General features: G+C 39.8%; 2 protein-coding genes across 3 annotated transcripts in view; one reads left to right on the forward strand and one right to left on the reverse strand.

Moving 5' to 3' along the window:
* The window catches only part of BICDL1 (BICD family like cargo adaptor 1), a gene marked incomplete at its 5' end in the record, with an annotated part of 95,866 nt that overhangs the window by 40,569 nt on the left and 32,080 nt on the right, over nt 1-23,217 (forward strand). The window lies entirely within an intron of this gene.
* Nucleotides 4,167-4,931, reverse strand: LOC309830751 (small ribosomal subunit protein mS38-like; the record flags this gene model as incomplete). Its single annotated transcript, XM_082667505.1, has 1 exon — nt 4,167-4,931. The coding sequence occupies exon 1, from the start codon at nt 4,764-4,766 to the stop codon at nt 4,167-4,169; it is 600 nt and encodes a 199-aa protein (XP_082523631.1). The 5' UTR covers nt 4,767-4,931.

Below are 23,217 nucleotides of genomic sequence, written 5' to 3' on the forward strand. Positions count from 1 at the left end.
ATTATCTCAGACACAAAGCATTTGACCAAATCCAACATCCATTCCTGATGAAAACTCTCAGCAGGCTAGGAATCGAAGAGAACTTTTTGATAAGGGTCATTTACAAAAAACCTACAGGTAACGTACTTAAATGGCAAAAGACTCCTGAGGTTAGGAACAAGGCAAGGATGTCTGCTCTCTCCACTTCACTTTTTTTTTTTTAATTGAGGTATAATTGACACATAACATTATATTAGTTTCAGTTGTACAACATAATAACTTGATACTTGTATATATTGTAAAATGATAGCCACAGTAAATCTGGTTAACATCTGTGACCATACATAGTTAGAAAATTTTTTCCTTATAAAAACTTTTATTAACTATAGTCAACATGCTGTATATTACATCCCCATGACTTATTTTATAACTGGAAATTTGTACCTTTTGACCTCCTTCACCTGTTTCACCCACCCTTGCCTCTGGCAACTACCAATCTGTTCTCTGTATCTATGAGCTTGGGTATATTTTTGGTTTTGGTTTTGCTTTTTTTAGATTCCACATATAAGTGAGATCATATGGTATTTGTCTTTCTTTGTCTGACTTATTTCACTTAGCAGATTCCCTCTACGTCTATACATGTTGTTGCAGATGGCAAGACTTCATTATTTTTATGGTTGAATAATATCCCATTGTATATATGTACACCATATTTTCTTTATCTGCTTATTCATCAGTGGACACTTAGGTCGTTTCCATATCTTAGCTGTTGTAAATATGCTGCAGTGAACGTGGAAGTGCATACATCTTTTCGAGTGTCTTTTTTTTAATTTATTTATTTTTGGCCGCATTGGGTCTTTGTTGCTGCATGCGGGCTTTCTCTAGTTGGGGCGAGCGGGAGCTACTCTTCGTTGTAGTGCACAGGCTTCTCATTGCAGTGGCTTGTCTTGTTGTGGAGCATGGGCTCTAGGGTGCGCAGGCTTCAGTAGTTGTGGTGTGCAGGCTCTAGTTGTGGCTTGTGGGTTCTAGAGTGCAGGCTCAGTAGTTGTGGCGCACGGGCTTAGTTGCTCTGTGGCATGTGGGATCTTCCCGGACCAGGGATTGAACCCGTGTCCCCTGCATTGGCAGGAGAGTTCTTAACCACTACACCACCAGGGAAGTCCCATGAGTTCTTTTTTGCCTCTGCTGCTTCCCACAGCACCTGAGTGATCCACAGTCTGGACATAACAAATTCCAGTTTGTCTCTAGGTGTCCTATTTCCCAGAGGATCAAAAACTTTAGACTTGAACAGATTTCACAGATAGAATATGCTTCCAGATATGAACTTAGAATCTACTCTGTTTAAATTTTTCTAGTTTTGGTTTTCACAAATTCAGCAAACATTTATTGAGAACTGACTACCAGCTACAGGCAAGGCATCAAGTTATCCATCACTTTATCTTATTTTCTGATGCATTTCAAAGGAAGTTGGAGACATCAGTATACTTTACTCCTTAATACTTTAGGATGTATACCATTAACTAGAGTTCAGCGTTTGTTTACAGTTTCTTTTGTATTTGTGTCTGTAACTTTGTGTGCCAGGCACATGATAGGTGCTTATCAAACGTCTATTGAATATATGAATGACTGAGTCAGATCAAAACACAAAAAGAAAGAAGACTGGAGTGTGTGCATTCATGAAAGTGGTAGAACCCTATGCAGTTTGCAAAGGGCATTTTGTATCTGCTGCCTTGACAGTCTCAAAATAAAATTCCTTCCACCATACTTTCCCTTCAATCCATTACATGTATACGAAGGCCCACACATACCTGTGTTAGAATATTCCTTTCTCAGAGGCAAAACATTCCATTCTCAGAAGCCAGGAAGAGGGAATCTTTTAGGAAAATGAGGACAGAATAAATCAATGCTCCTCTTCCTGGTGTGGCTCTGGGGTCACGCTGGGCATGAGCCATGACAAAAACGAGGAACAGCTGATTAGGGTTTAAAGGGAGGTTTGTTTGTTTGCTTGCTTGCTTGCTTGCTTGCTTATTTGGGGGGGCTTTTGGTCTCAGTATCTCATGGCCTAGCCAGGCTGTCCTCCATATAGACCTGTCACTTTTAGGCAGACGGATGGGTTAAAGAATGGGCAGTTTCTGCTTATCCAAATTCTGCCCATTTTTCCAGGACCAGTTGGCAGTTCAGCTCCTTCGTGAAGACTTCCCTCACCATTCTAGCAGTGATTGCTTCATTTTCTGAGCTCATTATCACTGACTTAGCACTTACTATTCATTGCCTTGGAGATTTTGTTTTAACTTATTTTTTTATTGAGGTATAATTGATTTACAATATTACATTAGTTTTAAGTGTACACATAGTGATTCAAAATTTTTTAGATTATATTCCATTGAAAGTTATTATAAAATATTGGCTGTATTTCCTATGCTGTATAATATATCCTTATAGCTTATTTATTTATTTATTTATTTAAAATAATTTTATTGATTGATTTATTTATTTTTGGCTGCGTTGGGTCTTTGTTGCTGCGCTCGGGCTTTCTCTAGTTGTGAGTGGGGGCTAGTCTTCGTTTCAGCGCGTGGGCTTCTCATTGTGGTGGCTTCTCTTGTTGCGGAGCACGGGCTCTAGGCGTGTGGGCTTCAGTAGTTGCGGCTCGTAGGCTCAGTAGTTGTGACTCACGGGCTTAGTTGCTCCACAGCATGTGGGATCATCCTGGACCAGGGCTCAAACCCGTGTCCCCTGCATTGGCAGGCGGATTCTTAACCACTGTGCCACCAGGGAAGGCCCGCTTATTTATTTTTTACATAGTAGATTGTACCTCTTTATCCCCTACCCCTAATCTGCCCCTCCCCCTTCCCTCTTCCCACTGGTAACCACTAGTTTGTTCTCTATATCTGTGAGTCTGTTTCTGTTCTGTTATATTCATTAGTTTGTTTTATTTTTTTAATTCCATGTATAAGTGATAACATACAGTATCTGTCTTTCTCTGACTTTATTTCACTAAGCATAATACCCTCCAGGTTCATCTATGTTGTTGAAAATGGCAAAAGTTCATTTTTCTTTAATGGCTGAATAGTATTCCCGTGTGTGTGTGTGTGTATCACATCTTCTTTTAAAAATTTTTAAAAATTTTATTGGAGTGTAGTTGATTTACAATGGTGTGTTAATTTCAGATGTATAGCAAAATGGTTCAGTTATACATATACATATACAGAAAAATAATCTGAAAAAGAATGAATATAGGTTATTACAAAATATTTAGTAGAGTTCCCTGTGCTATACATTACGTCCTTGTTGGTTATCTATTTTATATATAGTAGTGTGTGTATGTTAATCCCAAGCTCCTAATTTATCCCTCCCTCCCACGTTTCCCCTTTGGTAACCATGAGTTTGTTTTTGAAATCTGTGAGTCTGTTTCTGTTTTGTAAATAAGTTCATTTATATCATTTTTTAAAAATTAGATTCCACATATGAGTGATATCATATGATATTTGACTTTCTATGTCTGACTTACTTCACTTAGTATGATAATCTCTGGGTCCATCCATGTTGCTGCAGATGGCATTATTTTGTTCTTTTTTATGGCTGAGTAATATTCTATTGTATATATGTACCACATCTTTTTTATCCATTCCTCTGTTGATGGATATTTAGGTTGCATTCATGTCTTGGATATTGTAAATAGTGCTGTAGTAAACATTCGGGTGAATGTATCTTTTCAAATTATGGTTTTGTCCAGATATATGCCCAGGAGTGGGATTGCTGGATCATATGGTAGTTCTATTTTTAGTTTTTTAAGGAACTTCCATACTGTTCTCCATAGTGGTTGTACCATTTTACATTCCCACCAGCAGTGTAGGAGGGTTCCCTTTTTTCCACACCCTCTCCAGCATTTATTGTTTGTAGAGTTTTTGATGATGGCCATTCTGACCAGTGCAAGGTGATACCTCATTGTAGTTTTGATTTGCATTTCTCGGATAATTAGTGATGTTGAGCATCTTTTCATGTGCCTTTTGGCCATCTGTGTGTCTTCTTTGGAGAAATGTCTATTTAGATCTTCTGCCCATTTCTTGATTGGGTTGTTTGTTTCGTTTTTTTGTTTGTTTGTTTGTTTTTTTGATGGCTAAGTTCTCCAAATATTTATTACGGTGGCTCATCAGCAGTAACAGGGCTGGGGGAGGGAGACACGAGACTCATTTGCCCTTCAGGTAGAGCTTGGGGGTCTGCCAGCCTGCGGGGACTTCCTTCAGGCCCGCCTTCCGCCAGATGTGCCTCAGGTCTCTCTCGAACCTCATCTGCTTCCGTTTCAGGCGTCCCTCCCTGACTTTCTGCCGCAGGAACCAGGTCCTCTTGACCAGCTTGCGGTACTTGTGATGATTCATCTTCTGCCGGCGGATCTTGAGCACGTTTTTGGACTGTATCTGGGGTGCGTCCCAGACCTCTTTACCCCCCTGCTCGACCCCTTCCCCCACCTGGCTGGGTGGACACTCATAGACTTGGGCTGGAGACACAGTCCCTGGGGCCCCAGCATCCAGTCTGGGCAGGAGGTAGCGAACGGTCAGCCAGCTCACCAGGGGGCTGATGGACATCTTCCTGGGGACCAGCATCTCCTCAAGCTCCATGTGGACCCGCCTGTCAGGGAGGGAGGCAACCCCACTTGGGCCTATTGGTTGCATGCTGTAGCGAGGCCTGCAGGCATGCCTGCCCAACACCTCGCAGACAGGCCAAGGCCCACTACAACCTGCCCAGGGAACAGCCCTGAGCAGCTGGGAAGTCAGGCACACCATGAACATGGTCTGTGCTTGGCGGCGGCCCCAGGCACTCAGTGGAGCGCGCGGGTGGTGTCGACGCTCGGGTCTTAGGCCCCGAGCCCCAGCCAGCGGCGGTCGCCTCCGCCGTCCCTGGAGCCCTCACACCGCGGCCTCACGCTGACTCTTCCCAGACGCAACCGGGAGACTCAGCTGACCATTCCACCGCGCTCGAGTTGTTTGTTTTTTTGACATAGAGTTGCATGAGCTGTTTGTATGTTTTGGAGATTAATCGCTTGTCAGTCACTTTGCAAATAATACCCTCCAGGTTCATCTGTGTTGTTGCAAATGGTGAAATTACATTCTTTTTTATGAGTAATATTCCTGTTTGTGTGTGTGTGTGTGTGTGTCACATCTTCTTTATACATTCATCTGTTGATGGGCAGAATGGTACTTGCTGACACCAGTGTCCACATGGTAGAGCAAGCTCCCAAAAATGGCTGCCACCAGTGTCTTTGTCCCTAGGGTGAGCTCCAGTTGCCTCCTGCTTCTCGGGGAGACTCTACAAAATCAGCAAGTGTGTCTGACCCAGGCTCCTTTCAAATTACTGCTTCTGCCCTGGGTCCTGGAGCAGGTGGGATTTTGTGTGCACCCTTTAAAAGTGGAGTCTCTATTTTCACTGCAGTAATTTTTCATTATCCTAATTTCAAGCTCATATTCACATTTTCCCAATTGACCTTCAAAGATGTACTTTACTCTTGGTTTGCAAAACAGAATCCAATCCAGGACTATGCATTATGTTTGTTGCATTATATCTGGTTCCTTAAGTATTATTTATTGTAGTACAATTCCTCTTTTTCATTGACATGTTGAAGAAGCTGGGCCAGTTGACCTGTAGAAAGTTCCAGCTTCTGTATTTGTCTGGCTGCTTCCTCATAGTGACATTTAGCTCATTCTTCTATTCCCTGGCATTTCCTATTAACTGGAGGTTATATATTAAAGCTTACTGGATTCAAATCAAACATTTTTGGCTAGAAGATGTACATTTATGATGATAATGTGAGATCCTCCATTATTCAGTTGTGTTTTCTCGCTTTTGACAAGACATGTAATCTGTGGTGTTTTCAGGCATTGATTTTGAAGGATTCTGCTTTCAGCACCACCAAATACTGGAACATAATTTCTCATCCTTTGTGGTCATTGAACGTTTTGATAAAAATAGCATATCACCAACTAAATTTTCGCACGTAACTTTCCTATGATTCCTATGGTCATATGGTTTTGGTTCATATAATTTAGTATTCATATATTGGAAAATGAAACAGTATTAGTTTTAGACTAACATAAATTATATTTTATCTGTAAAAATGAGATTAAGAAGATTTCAAATGGATAAGATTACCTGACAAACCAAGAATTGTGTTTTAATGAGTACAGGTTTGGGAACATGCGAAGTACAATCAAGGCATGACTGGACTTATTTTTAGCTAAAATCATGATACTAAAGTTAACTAAACACAGAGGGGTTTGAGAGCTGCGGCCTGGTGGTGGGTCTCCTTCCCTGGAGTGGGAGTGCTGGGCTTGAACAGAAGTTTCTGGGCCATTGGTCCCTGGAGAGACCATAGCATGTGATTTTATGACTCTGATTGGCATATAAGATCATCCAGGAGACTCCCAAACTGGAATTCGGCTTCATATGCCAATTTCTTTGAAGGGATGCAGGGATCAGCAAACTTTTTATTTGTTATCTCACCATTGCTGGTGGGCAGGAGTCAGCCTGGCTTAACTGAGCCCCTATGCTCTAGGTCTTACAAGCCCCTCCACAGGCACACCCCCTCCTTCCAGAGGAACCACTCTCCAGACTTTTATGGTAATCAATCCTTTCCTTTGTGGCTGGCAGGGGCTACTCTTCGTTGCGGTGTGCGGGCTTCTCATTGCGGTGGCTTCTCTTGTTGCGGAGCATGGGCTCTAGGCACGCAGGCTTCAGTAGTTGCAGCATATAGGCTCAGTAGTTGTGGCGCAGGCTCTAGAGTGCAAGCTCAGTAGTTGTGGCACACGGGCTTAGTTACTCCGCAGCATGTGGGATCTTCCCAGACTAGGGCTTGAACCCATGTCCCCTGCATTGGTAGGTGGATTCTTAACTGCTGCAACACCAGTGAAGTCCCTTTTCTGATTATTCTTCAAGATAGATTCCTAGCAGTAAAATAAATGGGTCAGAAAGTGTAACCATGGAAGATAATTTCAGGACTTCTGTGGATTTACTCCATAATCAGAAGGATAACCTTTATTCTAGTTTAATTCTTCTACAGTGTAAACTAGCTACACTTTGTTTAGTGTGGCAGCAAACTATAGAATCAGTAAGCAATTTCCTGGTATTGGATCATCAGACTCGTTTTCTTCCTCAGATTCATCTGGAAATGTATTTCTTTTCCTTTTTTTTTCTTTCTAATGTATCCCTCCCTCCCCCCTCCTCCACTTCCCCTTTGGTAACCATAAATTTGTTTTCTATGTCTATGAGTCTGTTTTTGTTTTTTTTTGTTTTTGTTTTTGTTTTTTGGCTGCATTGGGTCTTAGTTGCGGCAGGTGAGACCTTCGTTGAGGCATGCAGGATCTTTCATTGCAGCGCACAGGCTCTTTATGGTGTGCGGGCTTCTCTCTAGTTGTGGCATGCAGGTTTTCTCTTTCTAGTTGTGGTACACAGGCTCCAGAATGCGTGGACTCTGTAGTTTGCGGCACACGGGCTCTATAGTTGAGGCGTTCAGGCTTAGTTGCCCTGCGGCATGTGGGATCTTAGTTCCCCAACCCGGGATCAAACCCATGTCCCCTGCATTGGGAGGCGGATTCTTTACCACTGGACCACCAGGGAGGTCCCTGTTTTTGTTTTATAAATAATTTCATTTGAACTATTCTTTAGATTCAACGTATAAGTGATGTCATATAATATTTGTCTTTCTCTGTCTGACTTTTTTCACTTAGTATGATAAACTCTAGGTCCATCTGGAAATGTACTTCTTTCATGCTTCCTAATACCCATTCATTTGGGTTTATGTAGTAATTATGGCTGATTGGCGGGAAAGCTTAGAGCTGTTGATTCTCATTGTATAGAAATAGCAATTATCCATGATCAAATGTATAAATAAAGACATTGATTCAGTATGCTTTGAGGATTCACTTTCCAGAACTTAAGTTCTGTCAATTGAATGTTTTAATATGCTTGTTTCTATGTTGTTGCTTTCACTTTAGCAGATGTAAAATGCGTGTGTTCATTTACCTGTTTCATGTCCTTCCCTGAAAGCAGGGCTGCGTCCTGGTCCGTGCCTAACATCTTTCCTTGCCTGTGGTGGATGTTCAATAACTGTGTGTTGGAATAGTATTGGATTACCATGTTATTTGGAATTGTTGCTTTTTGCTCTTCCTCTTAATATGTTAGGTCTATTAATGAATGATCATTTTGATTTTTACAGCACCTTCTCCTCTACCTAGGAGCTCTGAGGTGGCAGGTTGTTTGGATTCTTTTTGGTTTGGAATAATTATTCTGACATTTAAATGAGCCTCTGTCTGAAAGTGCAGAAATTTTCATTTCTATCTTTTTAAGCTTCCTTGCTCCCGAGAAGTTTCAGGTTTATAAGACTGCAGTTAATTAATCTCCACCATCGCATCCCAGATAAGACGGGAGGTGACAGAAAGGAAGCAGAAACAAGTTTAAATAGAATAGTGCTTAGCAGTGAGATAGCGCTTTATACTTGAAAGCCTTCGCAGACATTAACTAATCAATTTTCCAACACATTGGAGAAGTCGGAAATGGGTTTTCATTATGTACTTAATTGCTGAGAAAGTGAGATATGCTTTTAATCTCTTAACTCTTCCTGAGAAGTGGACATTCACTTGGAACAACTTACTTTTTTTTTTTAAGTTTAGGTATGTTTATTTATTTTTTAATTTATTTATTTTGATTATTTTTGGCTGCGTTGGGTCTTCCTTGCTGTGCACAGGCTTTCTCTAGTTGTGGCAAGCTGGAGCTTCTCTTCGTTGTGGTGCGCGGGCTTCTCATTGCAGTGGCTTCTCTTGTTGCGGACCACAGGCTCTAGAGTGCGCAGGCTTCAGTAGTTGTGGCACACTGGCTCAGTAGTTGTGGCTCACGGGCTCTAGAGTGCAGGCTCAGTAGTTGTGGCACACGGGCTTAGTTGCTCTGCGGCATGTGGGATCTTCCCGGACCAGGGCTCGAACCCGTGTCCCCTGCATTGGCAGGCGGATTCTTAACCATTGCGCCACCAGGGAAGCCCCTCTGTTTTTCTTAATCTGAATTTTTAAAAAGAGACTCATCCTTTGACCTTCCATTTTTCTCAGGAGACAACTGAGTCAACTTCAAGGCTTATGGGTTTCGTCTTCACGAAGTCAACACACTAGGCAGTTTGCAGAAGCAGTAAGCTCCTCTTGCTCCCTCACCATTTTGGAGAAACAAGAAGATAGAACAGATGCCAACTCAGAACACAAAGTAACGTCTAATTGCCCCTGTGGGTAGTCTAATTGACTGTGGGTAGAGTTAGTTTGTCCCATGTGTTTGAAGGTCTGAGGAAACCGAGGCCAGATTGCTTACATGAATTGCTTATGTTCACCCAGTTAGGAATGGAGTCCCGTGACAGGTGATCCCTGTCCCAATACTTTTTGGTTCTTAACCTTTTTTCCATCAAGACACATGCTTAATTTGCCCAGAGAGCTAGCTCTAACTATAATACAATACCTTTTCTCTTCTAGTCAAGAAAATATAGCGAGTGAACATTTTGAATTTGTGACTATTGAAATTTTCTGAAGAAATGAAATATTTACTTCATTACTCTGTTAGTAATAACAAATGACTTGCAACATATCTCACAACTGATCATGACCAAACAGTATGTTCATAGTTAGAGCTTTATATAATACCTTTTAATTAATATTTTTTTCAAAATAGTAAATGGACATCATTAGAAGTCTTTCAGTATGTTTGATTTCTTAAAACAAAAACAAACAAACAAAAGTCCCAGGAGTCTTTGCCTCCCCACTTGCTTATACCAAGCATAGTTCTTATTTTTTTCACTGTTGGTTTTCTTTAAGTCATTTTTTTGTCAACTGATTGCCTGTTGTGAGCCAAGCCCTTTCTGAATCCTGGAGAAGTGGCAAGAGGTGAGCCACCCTTTCCTTGAGGAGCCTATAGTCAAACGCTAGTGATTGTTTTGAGGAAATAACTTGTTATACTGGGAAAGTAACTTAACCTCTCCAAAGTTCAGTTTCCTCATCTAAATAGTGTGTTACTAATACCTGCCTAACAGGTATCATTATGAGGACTTCTGGAAATAATTCACGTGACAGCACTTAGCACTGGTACCTGGTGCAGGATAGGCACTCAGGGATTGTTCATTCAGTTTGCATCTGGGGAACCATGTAGGATGCTATCATTAGATAATTAAATTATGATATGAAGGCCATTTTAAAAATATGAATTGAGAGAGCAAGAACTGAGAGCTAGGGTTTATTAGGCTCTGTGGAGGATGTAGGGTTTAAAGAGGATCAGAACTTAGATGATGAAGTATAGGTATTATCAGGGTGAGCAATGGATTGGCTCTGATTTGGAGGAAGAGTTTGGGCTCCCCTACTTAAGTCTCACCAGCTTTTATCCCCACATAGTATCTGTATTGCTTCCCCAATGATGTCACAGAAAGTAATTCTGCACCCAGTGGTAAAACCCTATGGAGCCAAACCTTGTTAGCATTATTGCTATTTCCATGGCAACCATCAGATGATATATAATCTTAGTAAGGCAAGTTGTGAGAAGTATTTTCATCAACAAATGCCCAAATTTACTTGTAGGATGTCCCATAGGAGATCACCCAGCCACTTAGCTGCTGTCTCCAAAATCTAAACCCTGTTCTTTCACATTTCCATGTTTGAACATTTAGTGGGAAATTTTTTTTTTTTTTTTTTTTTTCGGTACGCGGGCCTCTCACTGTTGTGGCCTCTCCCGCTGCAGAGCACAGGCTCAGTGGCCATGGCTCATGGGCCCAGCCGCTCCGCAGCATGTGGGATCTTCCCGGACCGGGGCATGAACCCGTGTCCCCTGCATCGGCAGGCGGACTCTCAACCACTGTGCCACCAGGGCAGCCCCTGTGGGAGACATTTTTAAGAAAAAAATCTTGCCATGGATTTTTTCCATAAGGGAATATCATTATGCTTGAATTCTGTTCGAATAGTTTTTGCAAAATGGACATAACCAATAAGGTAAATCTGAGGGGGGAAAAGGCTTTTATATCCCAGTTATAGATATTTTTGTAACTATTGATAGAGTTTTGTGACTACTGGTAAGTAATTAGGTACAAAGGTAAAACTGGCTTGACTCATCTTCTGTCAGTTTTACTCAAATGAAAGATTTAAAAATAAAATTCTTAATGTTTAAAAATAAAATTTTCCTACTGAAAACTGAACTCATCCTGTAATATGGGGTATTTTATAGAATTTGTTTTGTTCTCTGTGACATTTTAGGAGTATGTATAGACAACTGTAAGTTGAAAATGAATGAATATATACACGTTTTCCCTGTATTCAACAAATTTGTCTACTATGTGCCTGGCACAGTTCTGAGTATTGGGGTTACGGTGACAAACGAAATAAAGGCCCTGCCCTTGCCCTTTTGGAACTGACGTCAGGGGCAGAGAGAGAAGCAATAACTCAGTTAACAAGCTAAGTATCTTGTGTGTTAAGTGCTCTAGATTAAAATTAAACAGGGGGGTACTAGAGATTGACACATGTAGGGGTCAGGTGAACAAAGAAGGCCTCTCTGATGAGATGACATTTGGGAAGAGACACGAGTGAGTGAGGGAACAGGCCTTGTGAATATCTAAGGGAAGAGCGTTCCAGGCAGCGGGATAGCAAATGCACGGATGGTGATGAAGAGTATGCTCGACAGGGCTGAGGACAGCAGGGAGGCCAGGATGAGTGGAACAGAGAGAACAGAGTGGATAAAAGAGCAGATCAGAGATGAGGGCGGGTGAGGGCAGGAATCTTTTAGAGTCTTATAAGCCATGATAAGCACTTTGTTATATTTTATTCTGAGTAAGATGGAAAATCTCTAGATTGTTTTGAGCAGTGACATGATATGACTTGGGTTTTTAAAGAATTGCTCTGCTGTTTGGAGAGTAGACTCTTGGAGGACACGCAAGGCTGGAAGCAGGGGGAGACCACTTAGGTGATGACTTACTGCAGTCAGTAGTCTAGGTGAATGATGATACTGGCCAGACCTAGGGTTTAAAAGTGGGGACAGAGAGTAGCGATAGGATGATGGATATTTCTTTTGCTTCATAAATACTCATAATGCTTATGCCAAGCACTGTTCTAACAGCTTTATAAACATCAACTCATTCATGCTCATAACAACCCTCCGAGGTAAATTTCAAAGGTACAGCCCACAGGATTTGTAGATGGATTGGATGTGGTAGGTAGAAGGGGGAAAAAAAGGAATCTGTGATAATTCCTTTGTGTGGGCCTAAAACTTCTAAGAATGGAGTTGCCATCTCCTGAGAAAGGGAAGATGCAGGTAAAGCGTGTTGGGGTGGAGGGCCCTAGAATGAGGAGTTCGGTTTTCATATACATTGAGTTTGAGATGCACATCAGCTATCCAACTGGATGTGTTGAGTAGGCAGTTAAATAGAGGAGCCTGAAGTTAGGGAAGAGGTCAGGGCTGGAGATAAATTACAAAAGCTGTCTGAAAGCATTCAGGAAGAAGTGCCCACTGGAGGTCTGGTTGTTGCTGGTAAACCTAACCAGAGGTAGGTGTGAGGAGCCTTTTCCTGTGGGTGTGGTTGTAGAGTGGCATTTTCATTGGCTTTCAGATCAGACCAGCATTTGAATACTAGCTCTATCATTTACTGATTAAGTGACCTCAACTATGTGACTTAATCTCATTTAGCTGCACTTTCTTCATCCTTAAAACAGGTTAACAGGACATATCCTATAGCATTGTTAAGATAGAATGAAATAATGTGTTACCTAGAGCAGTGCTTGGAAATGGAAAGTGCTTAATAAATATTCATTATCTTTCTTTTCCTCAGATTTAGTTTGTTGCATTCAACCCAAACTAAAAGAACATGGGTTTCTCTTCAGGATAAAATACATGTGAATTTAAATATTTATTTATTTAGCTGCATCGGGTCTTAGTTGCGGCATGCGGGATCTTTCGTTGCAGCACGCAGGCTTCTCTCTAGTTGTGGCATGTGGGTTCCAGAGAGTGTGGGCTCAGTAGTTGTGGCACGAGGGCTCTCTGGTTGTGATGCATGGGCTCTAGAGTGTGGGCTTAGTTGCCCCGCGGTGGCATGTGGGATCTTTAGTTCCCTGACCAGGGATTGAACCCACATCCCCTGCATTGAAAGGCGGATTCTTAACCACTGGGCCACCAGGGAAGTCCCAAATAAATCTGAATTTAAAGCCTACTTCCATATATATACTTCCGGGGGTGCCTACTTAATGACAAGCTCCAAAAAGGATTTCATTCAAATCTATTTCCTATCAATCAGTAATGACCTTATAAAAGAAAGACTTCTGTGAGGTTTATAGAAGGCACAGGGGAAGAAGTTGTGGGTTCTGAGTATTAAAAGATTCCACATGCAAAAGCAGAGTGAAGGTATATGTAGAAGCACCAATCAGCAAATCAGCAGATCAGTCATAGGTAATTTACATCAAAGCAGTAAGTAAATCCGCCTGAGTCCTGGTGATGACCTATAGGAGGAAACAGTGCCCTTTCCTGGGGATGGGCTATTTAAATCAAAGGAAATTATCTCATTAATTACCTGATGATCCTGCTGGAAATTTGCTAAAGGGACACTCCTGTGGTTTAGCTTAATCCCACTTCTGTTTTCTCCAGTTTTAGCTTGACTATCTCAAAAAGTACTCACTTAAGGTGTTCAGATTTTATCTCATACAGTAAACATTTGAGCACCTACTATGTGCTGTATACGTTTTTTAAGCAAACAAAGATTAATATGAGTTTCCTGTTCTTAAGTCATTCACAGTGTAAGAGAGAAAACACACATGTAAACAAATAAACAGAACAGACTGTGTAGTAAACAAATAAACAGAATAGAGTATGTAATACTCAAAATAGAGTATTATTACAGGACTGCAAATAATGTAGTCATTTTACCCTAGGAGATTATAAAAGCGATACAGGTGTCACCTCTGAACTGGGCCATTAAGGTTAAGAATTTATCAGGTGAAAATTTTCAGGGAAAGGTATTCCAAGAAGGGAGCACACCATAAGCAAAATCACAGAGGCTTGTACAGGGAAAAAAGAAAAAAGCATAATTTGATTAATAGTTTTGTTTTTATGGTGGTGGGAAGAAGAAAGTGACCACCAGTTTGGAAAGCAAATTTTCCTAAACCCTTTCCCATCTCCAAACAGGAATATTTGAACATTCCAACCTTTAAGGTCTAGATGAGTCCCAGGGTAAGCCATATGACCAAAAGAAATAAAAAACATTAATAATACTAGAATTTTCTTTCTTTATTAGAATTAGCTGTGACAGTTATTTTCTAAGGGAATCCTGAGTGTGTCCCTAGGACAACACCATTTGTTTTCTTGTGAAGGACTCCTAAGTGTCTACTTACCCCAGCCCATTCCCATCACTGACCTAAATTAAAATTTAAGTAGAATGTCATTCAAAGTATCTATCTTCCCCCTCAGCCTTCCTGTTTATTATGAAAAGGTTCTCAGTTTCTTTTCCAAGTATCTCCATGTAATCTTTTGAAAGCATAAACATTTCGAATTCTGAGAAGTTTGCAGTGCTCATGGTATTTTCAACCCTGAGGGAACAGGGAGGCCTGTTCCAGGATAGACATGTTCTTGCAGACAATGCAGTTCCTCAGTTTAGCTGGATAGTAATTCTTTTAGCTTGGCTACATTTCCATATCCACTCCCCCTTTTTACCCCTGAGACCTTTCAAGGTTTCTCTGTGGTCACCACACCACATCCATGGATAAAAGAGAGTGCCTAGATTCTCTGCAACACGGCCTCAGTGAGGGCTGTCATTCTCTCCAATCAATCTCTATGCCAAATTTTCTTAGGCTTTTTAAGATCTGTCCTCTTTTGTATTTAATCTTTTAGACTTTCTGGGCCAATGACTTGAACATCAGGTCTTCAATTCAGTTGATCTTTGAGGTTATTAGAGCTATAATAGTGATGCAGACAATAGTAGCAACAGAACAGCTTGCACATGCAGTACTTACTGTGCACCAGGCACTCTTCTCAGCACTTTACATAGATTAATTTATCTCATCCTCACAATGACCTTTTGAGGCAGCTACCACTTTATCCTCATTTTACAAGGGAGGAAACTAAGGCACAAAGAGTGCTGCAGTTTTGCCTGAGGTTACACAATGCAGTAACTGGTAGAGAAGAAAGACCGTGTTCTTTTCAGAGCCTGAATTTGGAAGACAGTTTTCCCACAAGAGTTGAGTTTTATTCATCTCTGTATCCTCAATTAAAAGCATAGAAAGCAAGTGTTTTATCCATGTTGGAGTTAGTGCAAAGTGCCAGGCCATCGAGTGAACACAGTATTGTGTCATTTTGGTTTAAAAAAGAAAAAAATACTACATGAATCAAAAGTTTTGATTATGAATACAGTATATTGGCAATATCTAGGGCCTGTTTTATTATATGAGTCCTCATAGAACATTTAAAAATAAAAATTTAAAAATCTGACTTCTTCTGAAATATATATTTTTTAACTAGCAGTAGGGATCTGACATTGAATAATGGCCCTCGTCCAGAAACAAAAGTGGATTAACATTTCTCCTTTTTTTCTTTTTCAATTAAGGTCTTTGATGCTGAGGGATTACGTTTGTGATAATGATGAAAAGGATGATAATAAAACCGTTATTGTGCTCTAATTTTAAAGTTCTTTCAAATAAAACAAAATTAGACATGGCCCCTATCTGGTGGGCGTACACTTTCTAAATGTCATAGAGCAGCTTTCCACATATCTCATATAAGCAGGCATTCCCTCCCATGAGTAATAAACATTGTTAGTGGCATCGGGCTTTCCTTATTCTAGGGGATGAGTTTTTGGCATCCCTGAAAATCATCCAATATGTGACTGTTTTTGTCTAAAAGAAAAATAATGGTATTGAAATGGAAAGAAACTGAAAATAGTAGTCAAGCGCCAACTAGCTGTGTGATCTTAGGCAGGACCTTACTTTCGCTCACTCAAATCATATCAAAGGCCTCACTTTGTTGACCCATGCCTCAGTTTCATCAGCCACCAAATTAGTGGTTAGAGCCAGATAGTCTCGGAGGTTTCAACTTTCAAATTGCATGTTTTCCTTTGAGCAAATGTCAGTATTCTATTTGGAGTTTTCACTTTAGCATAAATAATAGTAATAGCTATAACATATTACATATTTAGTCAGTGCTAAACATTTTATCTACATTATTGTTACCAGAGAGGGACCCCTTCAAGGGCCCAAGAGGGGCTCTTGTCTAACACTCAGAAATGAATTGTCCGAGGAGCCATACGTGCTGATGAAGCAAAAGACTTTATTGAAAAGCGGCGCTCAAGCGGAGAGCAGCAGCAGGGTGAGGAACCCACGACAACTGCTCGAAGTCTCGGGTTTTGTGGAGATGGGGGTTAATTTCCGGGTTGTCTGTGCCCAGTCGTTTGGCTCATGCCCATGTTTGGTCTGACTCAGGGCTTTTCCTGGTGGCATGCACATCTCTCAGTCAATATGGATTCCAGCGTGAGTGTTTCTGGGAGGTTGGCAGGATATATTATGGGCTGGCATCTCCTCCCTCTTTTCGGCCCCTCCTCATTCTTCTGGTTGGCGGCAGTTTGTCAGTTCCTTGTTCCCTATTGGGACCTTCTCTTGTGAGACAACTTATGCAAGCAGTTATTTTCATGCCTGGCCGGGGCAGATGGTTCCGGTCCACGGTTCCCTAACATTATTTCATTTTAATGCTGGCATAACTGTTAAGGTAGATCTTTTAATCACCATTTTTCAGATGAGGAAACTGAGGTATAGTGATTGTATAGTTTTCTCAAGATCACACAGCTGTATTCTTTGTTGTTCCTTCTCTTAAGACATCTACGATATTTTGTCTTGAGCTATTTGTGCATTTCTCTTACTACCTGTCAGTATGTACAAATATTTATTCTGTACCTTATATTGGCTTCTTCACGAGTGTTCATCTCATTCTCCTTCAGCTACTTGAGGATGGAGATTGTGTCTTGTATTTTTTATATACCTCATAGGGACATGAAGCTATAAGTTTTAGAACTTTAAAAGTTTAAAAGTAATAATAATAACTTTTCTTCCCCCTCAATCTTTCTAAGCTTATGCTGAGGTTTGTTGTGATTGTTGTATCACTCTCCCAAGCCTCATTATTACTAAAATTTCTGATCTTTATTTGATGTTAATTTTTTTTTTTTTTTTTTTTTGCGGTACACAGGCCTCTCAATGTTGTGGCCTCTCCCGTTGCAGAGCACAGGCTCCAGATGCTCAGGCCCAGCGGCCATGGCTCACGGGCCCAGCCGCCCCGTGGCACGCGGGATCCTCCCGGACCCGGGCACGAACCCGCGTCCCCTGCATCGGCAGGCGGACTCCCAACCACTGAGCCACCAGGGAAGCCCTACCTATTTTTAAATAAAATAACTTTATTTTCTCTAATTATTAAGATAATACACACTACAATAGAATATTCAAAATTTATGACAAATTTTTTTCCGAAATGAACATCACTAGGAATCTCATCCTCTAGAGATAATCACTGATAGCATTTTGATGAACAGCCTTCCAGGCCTTCTATGCATGTGTGCACTTAAATAAACATATACACATAATCTTAGGTAAATAGGATCAAATATGCTGGGGTTTTTTTCACTTTATATTACATTGTTGAAATCTTTCCATATTAATGCAAGTAATCAGTGCGTGGGTGATTCAGTGGTAGAGTTCTCACCTGTCACATTAGTGCAGGTAGATGTATATAGCATTCCATTGCACTGATACATCCAATCTGCTAACGGTGAACACTTGGGTTGCCTCCAGTCTTTTACTATTGCAAACAATTATGCAGTGAACATCCTTCTACATAAATCTTGGATACAAAGTGAGTTTCATCTGTCTGCATCACATATCTGAACTAAGATAGTATTAATAAGTAAAGTAGTACAGCAGATGTCCATAGCCACACCATTATCATGTGACAGCATAAACTTACAAGAACCCAGTAACCCAACATGGATTAGACGGGCAAATGTCTACCTGTAACAGGCATGGAACTTTGGGTTGTTCAGAAAAACATAATCCCATTAAGCTAAAATAAAATGAAAAGCTTGCTCATTATGAAACTTATCTTCATTTTGTTAAAATCTTAAATTTTTCACTTGAAAGAATTGTTAGGTGTTTGTTTCTGTGTTTACCTTGGCTTGGTAGTAAAGTAGTACTTTGCAAAGTCTAGAGAGGATACTCTGTATTCTAAAGTGAAAAATAGAACTTGATAGTAAAACGGACTTTCTTTTTTTTTTTTTTTTTCGGACTTTCTGATAAAACATAAACCATTCATTCTCCAAATATGTTTTAAGCACCAGTGATGTACTAAATAATGTGGATACTAGGGCTCAAAGTCTAGCAGGAGAGAGATGAAAATAGTTAATCTAGTTGAAACCCAAGATGAGAGACCAGGAAAAGAAAACGTTTTTCTTTGAATATTTGCAAACATCAGTGCTCTACTTACTATGTCTCAGGTTTGGTTTTGTTTTCTCATTCTCTAACCTTTCTCTATCAACTGCATTGCTATTAAAATTTTAAGTCCCTGTTTTTTGTGATTTGGTTTTCCATTCTTTTCAGTCATTCTCCCTAAATTGGTATCTCATTTGTTTACCTTTCAGTTACTCGTTATGTGACCCTTATGCATCCCTTCTGGGCCTCAGTTTGCTTATCTGTGCAATGAGGGAGTTCAAATAACTGGTTTGTTTTTTCTAGTAAGTTCCAGCTCTGACATTTTTAGAACCTAAAGTAGAGACCAGATCTGTCTTCCTCACTATTGTATCCCTAGTTCATAGCATAAATCTGGCCACACAGTAAAAAGCTTAATAAACTTTTGTTAACATTTTGACTTAAATTTGGGGGTCTGTGTGTCTACTCTAGTTCTTTGGAGATTTTTACTTTTGTTTTTTTCATCCTATAGTAGCTATACTACTATACATTTAGACTTGATTCTTTTAATTGCTCAAGGGCAGTTTCTGTCAGCCATGAAAGATATTTAGTTCAGTTCAGTTCAGACATTTTTTGCATACTTGTCATATGCCAGGCATTGTGCTATCCACTGGGAATACAAAAATGAATTAGACTCAGTCACCCCTCACCTTAAAAAGCATAAAATGTGGTGAGGGAGAAGGAATGCAAATGGATAACTGTAATAAAATGTAATATGTGCTCTGCTAGAGGTGTGTGTCCATGGTGCTATGTGAACTCAAAGGATTGTTTTTTATTGCTAGACATCTTGTGTCATTTTCAGTCTGGTCAGTTGTATTTTATATTTTCCTGTTCCACAGAGATATTTTTAATCATGTCTTTTATTTATCTAAACATAATCACAGTTGTCTTACAATCTATATCTGATAATTCTAGTATCTGAAGTCATTATGAATGTTTCTGTTGTTGTTTGTGGTGATTCTTGCTCATGAGTATTTGTTTCTATCGGTATTTTTGGTTTTGTTTTACTATAATCTGCTTTTTTTTTTTTTTTGCGGTACGTGGGCCTCTCACTGTTGTGGCCTGTCCCGTTGCGGACCACAGGCTCTGGACGCGCAGGCTCAGCGGCCATGGCTCACAGGCCTAGCCACTCCGTGGCACGTGGGATCTTCCCGGACCAGGGCACGAACCCGTGTCCCCTGCATCGGCAGGCGGACTCTCAACCACTGCACCACCAGGGAAGCCCAATCTGCTTATTTTTATTAGAAAATTATTTATGGAAATTATTTGATCTTTGGATGAAGTTACCATCCTTCAGAGATGACTTGTTTTCTCCTGCCAAGTGTCTAGTGGCACTACCAATGCGGTATTTTTTTTTTTAATAATGTTAACCTTATAAGGAAGTTACGGAAAAAAATAGAGATTCTCATATACCCTTCTTCTATTTTCCCCTAATACTAACATCTTACATAACCATAGTACAGTTATCAAAACCAGTAAATTAACATTGAGGCAATATTAACTAATCTACATACCTACTGGAATTTTGCCAATTTTCCCACCAGCATCCTTTTTTTGGCCCAGGTTTCAGCTCAACCTCCCATATTGTATTTAGCTGTCATGTTTATTTTGTCTCCTGCAATCTCTGACAGTTCTTCAGTGTTGGTTTGTTTTTCCTGAAGTTGGTACTTTTGAAGAGTAATGATGAATTTTTATAGAAGGTCCCTCAATTTGGGTTTGTCTAGTGTTTTGTCATGATTAAATTAGGTTATGCAATTTTGCAGCAATAGCACAGAAATGCAGTTGTGCCCTTTTCAGTGTTTCATATTGAGGACATGAGGTGTTGATATATATATTTTTTTACTGGTGATATTAACTTCTACCACTCGGCTAAGGTAGTATCTGCCAGGCTTCTCCACTGTGAAGTTACTCTTTTCCTCTTTGTAATTAATAAGTCTTACAGGGAGATAACTTTGAGACCATATAAATATCCTGTTTCGTGTCAGACTTTTGCCCACCAGTTATTAGCATTCATCCTCTAGCTCTTTTTTTGTGTATTTACTCATTTATTTATTTGGCTGAGCCGGGTCTCAGTTGCAGCATGCGAACTCTTAGTTGCGGCATGTGGGATCTAGTTTCCTGACTAGGGATTGAACCTGGGCCCCCACCATTGGGAGCATGGAGTCTTAGCCACTGAACCACCAGGGAAGTCCCCATCCTCTAGCTCTTGCCTGGAACAGTTATTACTGTGATGCTTGCCTAATGGTGATTTTCTGTCTCTAGTGGTCCTTCTACATTTATTAATTGGAATTCTTCTGTAAGGAAGAGCTGCCTCTCTTCCCTTATTAATTAATTTATCCAATTATTTACTTATCATTGTGGACTCATGAATATTTATCTTATTCTACACCTTATAATCCATTGTGTCATTATTTGTTTTATTGATCATATGGTCCCAGCCTTAGGCATTGGGAGCTCCTTTGAGTTGACTCCTATGTCCATTCAGTGTACCTCCATCATTTTTTGAGCACTTCCTTCCTTTCTGGCATCACAAGATGTTCCAGGCTCATGTTGTATTTTTCCTTCCCCAATGCTGGAACAAGCCATTTCTCCAAGGAGCTTTAGTTCATTTATTAGAGATTGGTATATAGAAACCAATGAGAGCAGTAGAATGTCATTACTTTTAGGCCCTCTCAGAAGACAGAATTAGGAAGTAAGTGTGGAAATGCTAACGCATTCATAAACAGATATCTATAATCCTTTCTCAGTCTCTCCATTTATATATGTATTAAAAACCGTAAGTTCATTCTGATGTCTCCAGTTCTAATCCAGTACCACAGAGTTCATGTTAGCCTTCCCTCTTTCTTTATTTGTTACTTTTTTTTTCCACAAGAGAATCCAGTTCTCATTATCCATGGTACATTTACTTATTTGTTCAATTCTGTTAAACACATACAGTAATGTTAGAATTGCTAAACCATACATCTGTGAGAAACAAGTTTATTAACTACAGTTCAGTAGCTCTGTAGAGTTCTTTTTTCCCTGAACCTTACAGTATACAGTCAAAAGACTGTTTTCCAAAGCTATTTAAGTAAGTTATTTTCTTCTTGGCCCCTACAGTTGTGGTTATGCTATTTATTTGTGGTGTAGTTAGGCTTATTTGTTACTGTTTGTGTTCCATTGGTTGGTTGTAATAATTTGCATATGTGAAATATTAATGTGACTCCGTTACTATCTTGTCAGCTCTTTGATGCTTTTAAGAAATCTTTTCCACTTTATCCAGTATTTTTAGCTGTTTTCAGTAGGAAGGTCAGTCCAAACAACCTATCCCACTGTATTACCAGAAATGAAACCTCCTCTTTGGAAAGGTATTGGTGAAAATCTTACTATCTTTATATATTAAGTAAAATATAAATACAAAACAAACTTAACTTCTGAGTTTTATTTTTGAAAGGCTTTGGGAGGGATTGGCATACTAAAGCCTAGTGAGAACAAAAGGCTATCATACATTTTTGCATTTACTTACCATCTAGTAGATGGCTATTGCTTTTATTACTATAAATAATCAAGATAGCATATTACATGATAAGCCTCCTTTTTACTATCAGTAGGCTCATGGCACCTATTACCAAATTTGAAAGTTTTTAACTATAAGACCTTGAAAGTAAGAAAATACAGACTTCAGGTTAATTGGATTTTCCAGTTAAGCAAAGGTTAATCATAAACCCATTTTCGGTTCAAATTGGTGTAGATTTTCTATTCTAAAGTATAATCATCTACTTTTCTGACTCAGTTTTTCCATTCTACTGGAAAACTTAGGTTTTCTATTCCACTTCTACTAGTAGTAAAGTTCTGCTACCACCACCAGGGTGACACGTATTCATTATAATTGCAAAATATGGGGAAATCCCAGATGCCTAACAATAAGGGAGTGGTAAAGGAAATCATAACATATCTACTTGATGGAATATTATGCAGTCACTTAAAGTGACAATTAAGAAGTGTAATAATAAATAACATGGAAATGTTTCTGAAACCAGGCTAAATGAAAAATGAAAAAATCTATATGAGTAATATGATCATGGGTAATTGTACATACACACGTAGAAAGATTGGGGGAAAATCAACAAAATGTATTTTCAAAACAAACCCATATTCTGGGGTTCTGTTACAGAAACTGAAAATTGAAAAATAGGGACTTCCCTGGCAGTCCAGTGGTTAGGACTATGTGCTTCCATTGCAGGGGGTGCGGGAGGTTCGATCCCTGGTCGGGCAGCTAAGATCCTGTGTGCCGCGTGCTGCGACCCAAAAAGAAACAAAAAACAAAAAGGATAACCTACGAACTGGGAGAAAATATTTGCAAATTATGCAACTAACAGGGCTTAATTTCCAAGATATACATACAGCTCAATATCAAAAAAAAAAAAAAGCAAACAACCTAATCAAAAAATGGGCAGAAGACCTAAATAAACATTTCTCCAAGAAGACATACAAATGGGCAACAGGCACTTGAAAATATGTGCAACATCACTAATTATTAGAGAAATGCAAATCAAAACTATAATGAAGTACCACCAAACACCAATCAGAATGGCCATCATCAAAATGTCTACAAATAGTAAATGCTGGAGAGGGTGTGGAGAAAAGGGAACCCTCCTATACTGATGGTGGGAATGTAAATTGGGACAGCCACTATGGAGAACAATATGGAGCTTCCATAAAAAACTAAAAATAGAGTTATCATATGATCCAGCAATCCCACTCCTGGACTTATATTCGG

The sequence above is a fragment of the Grampus griseus genome (genome assembly GCF_964374135.1).
Source record: "Grampus griseus genome assembly, chromosome: 12".
Taxonomy (NCBI): Eukaryota; Metazoa; Chordata; class Mammalia; order Artiodactyla; family Delphinidae; genus Grampus; species Grampus griseus.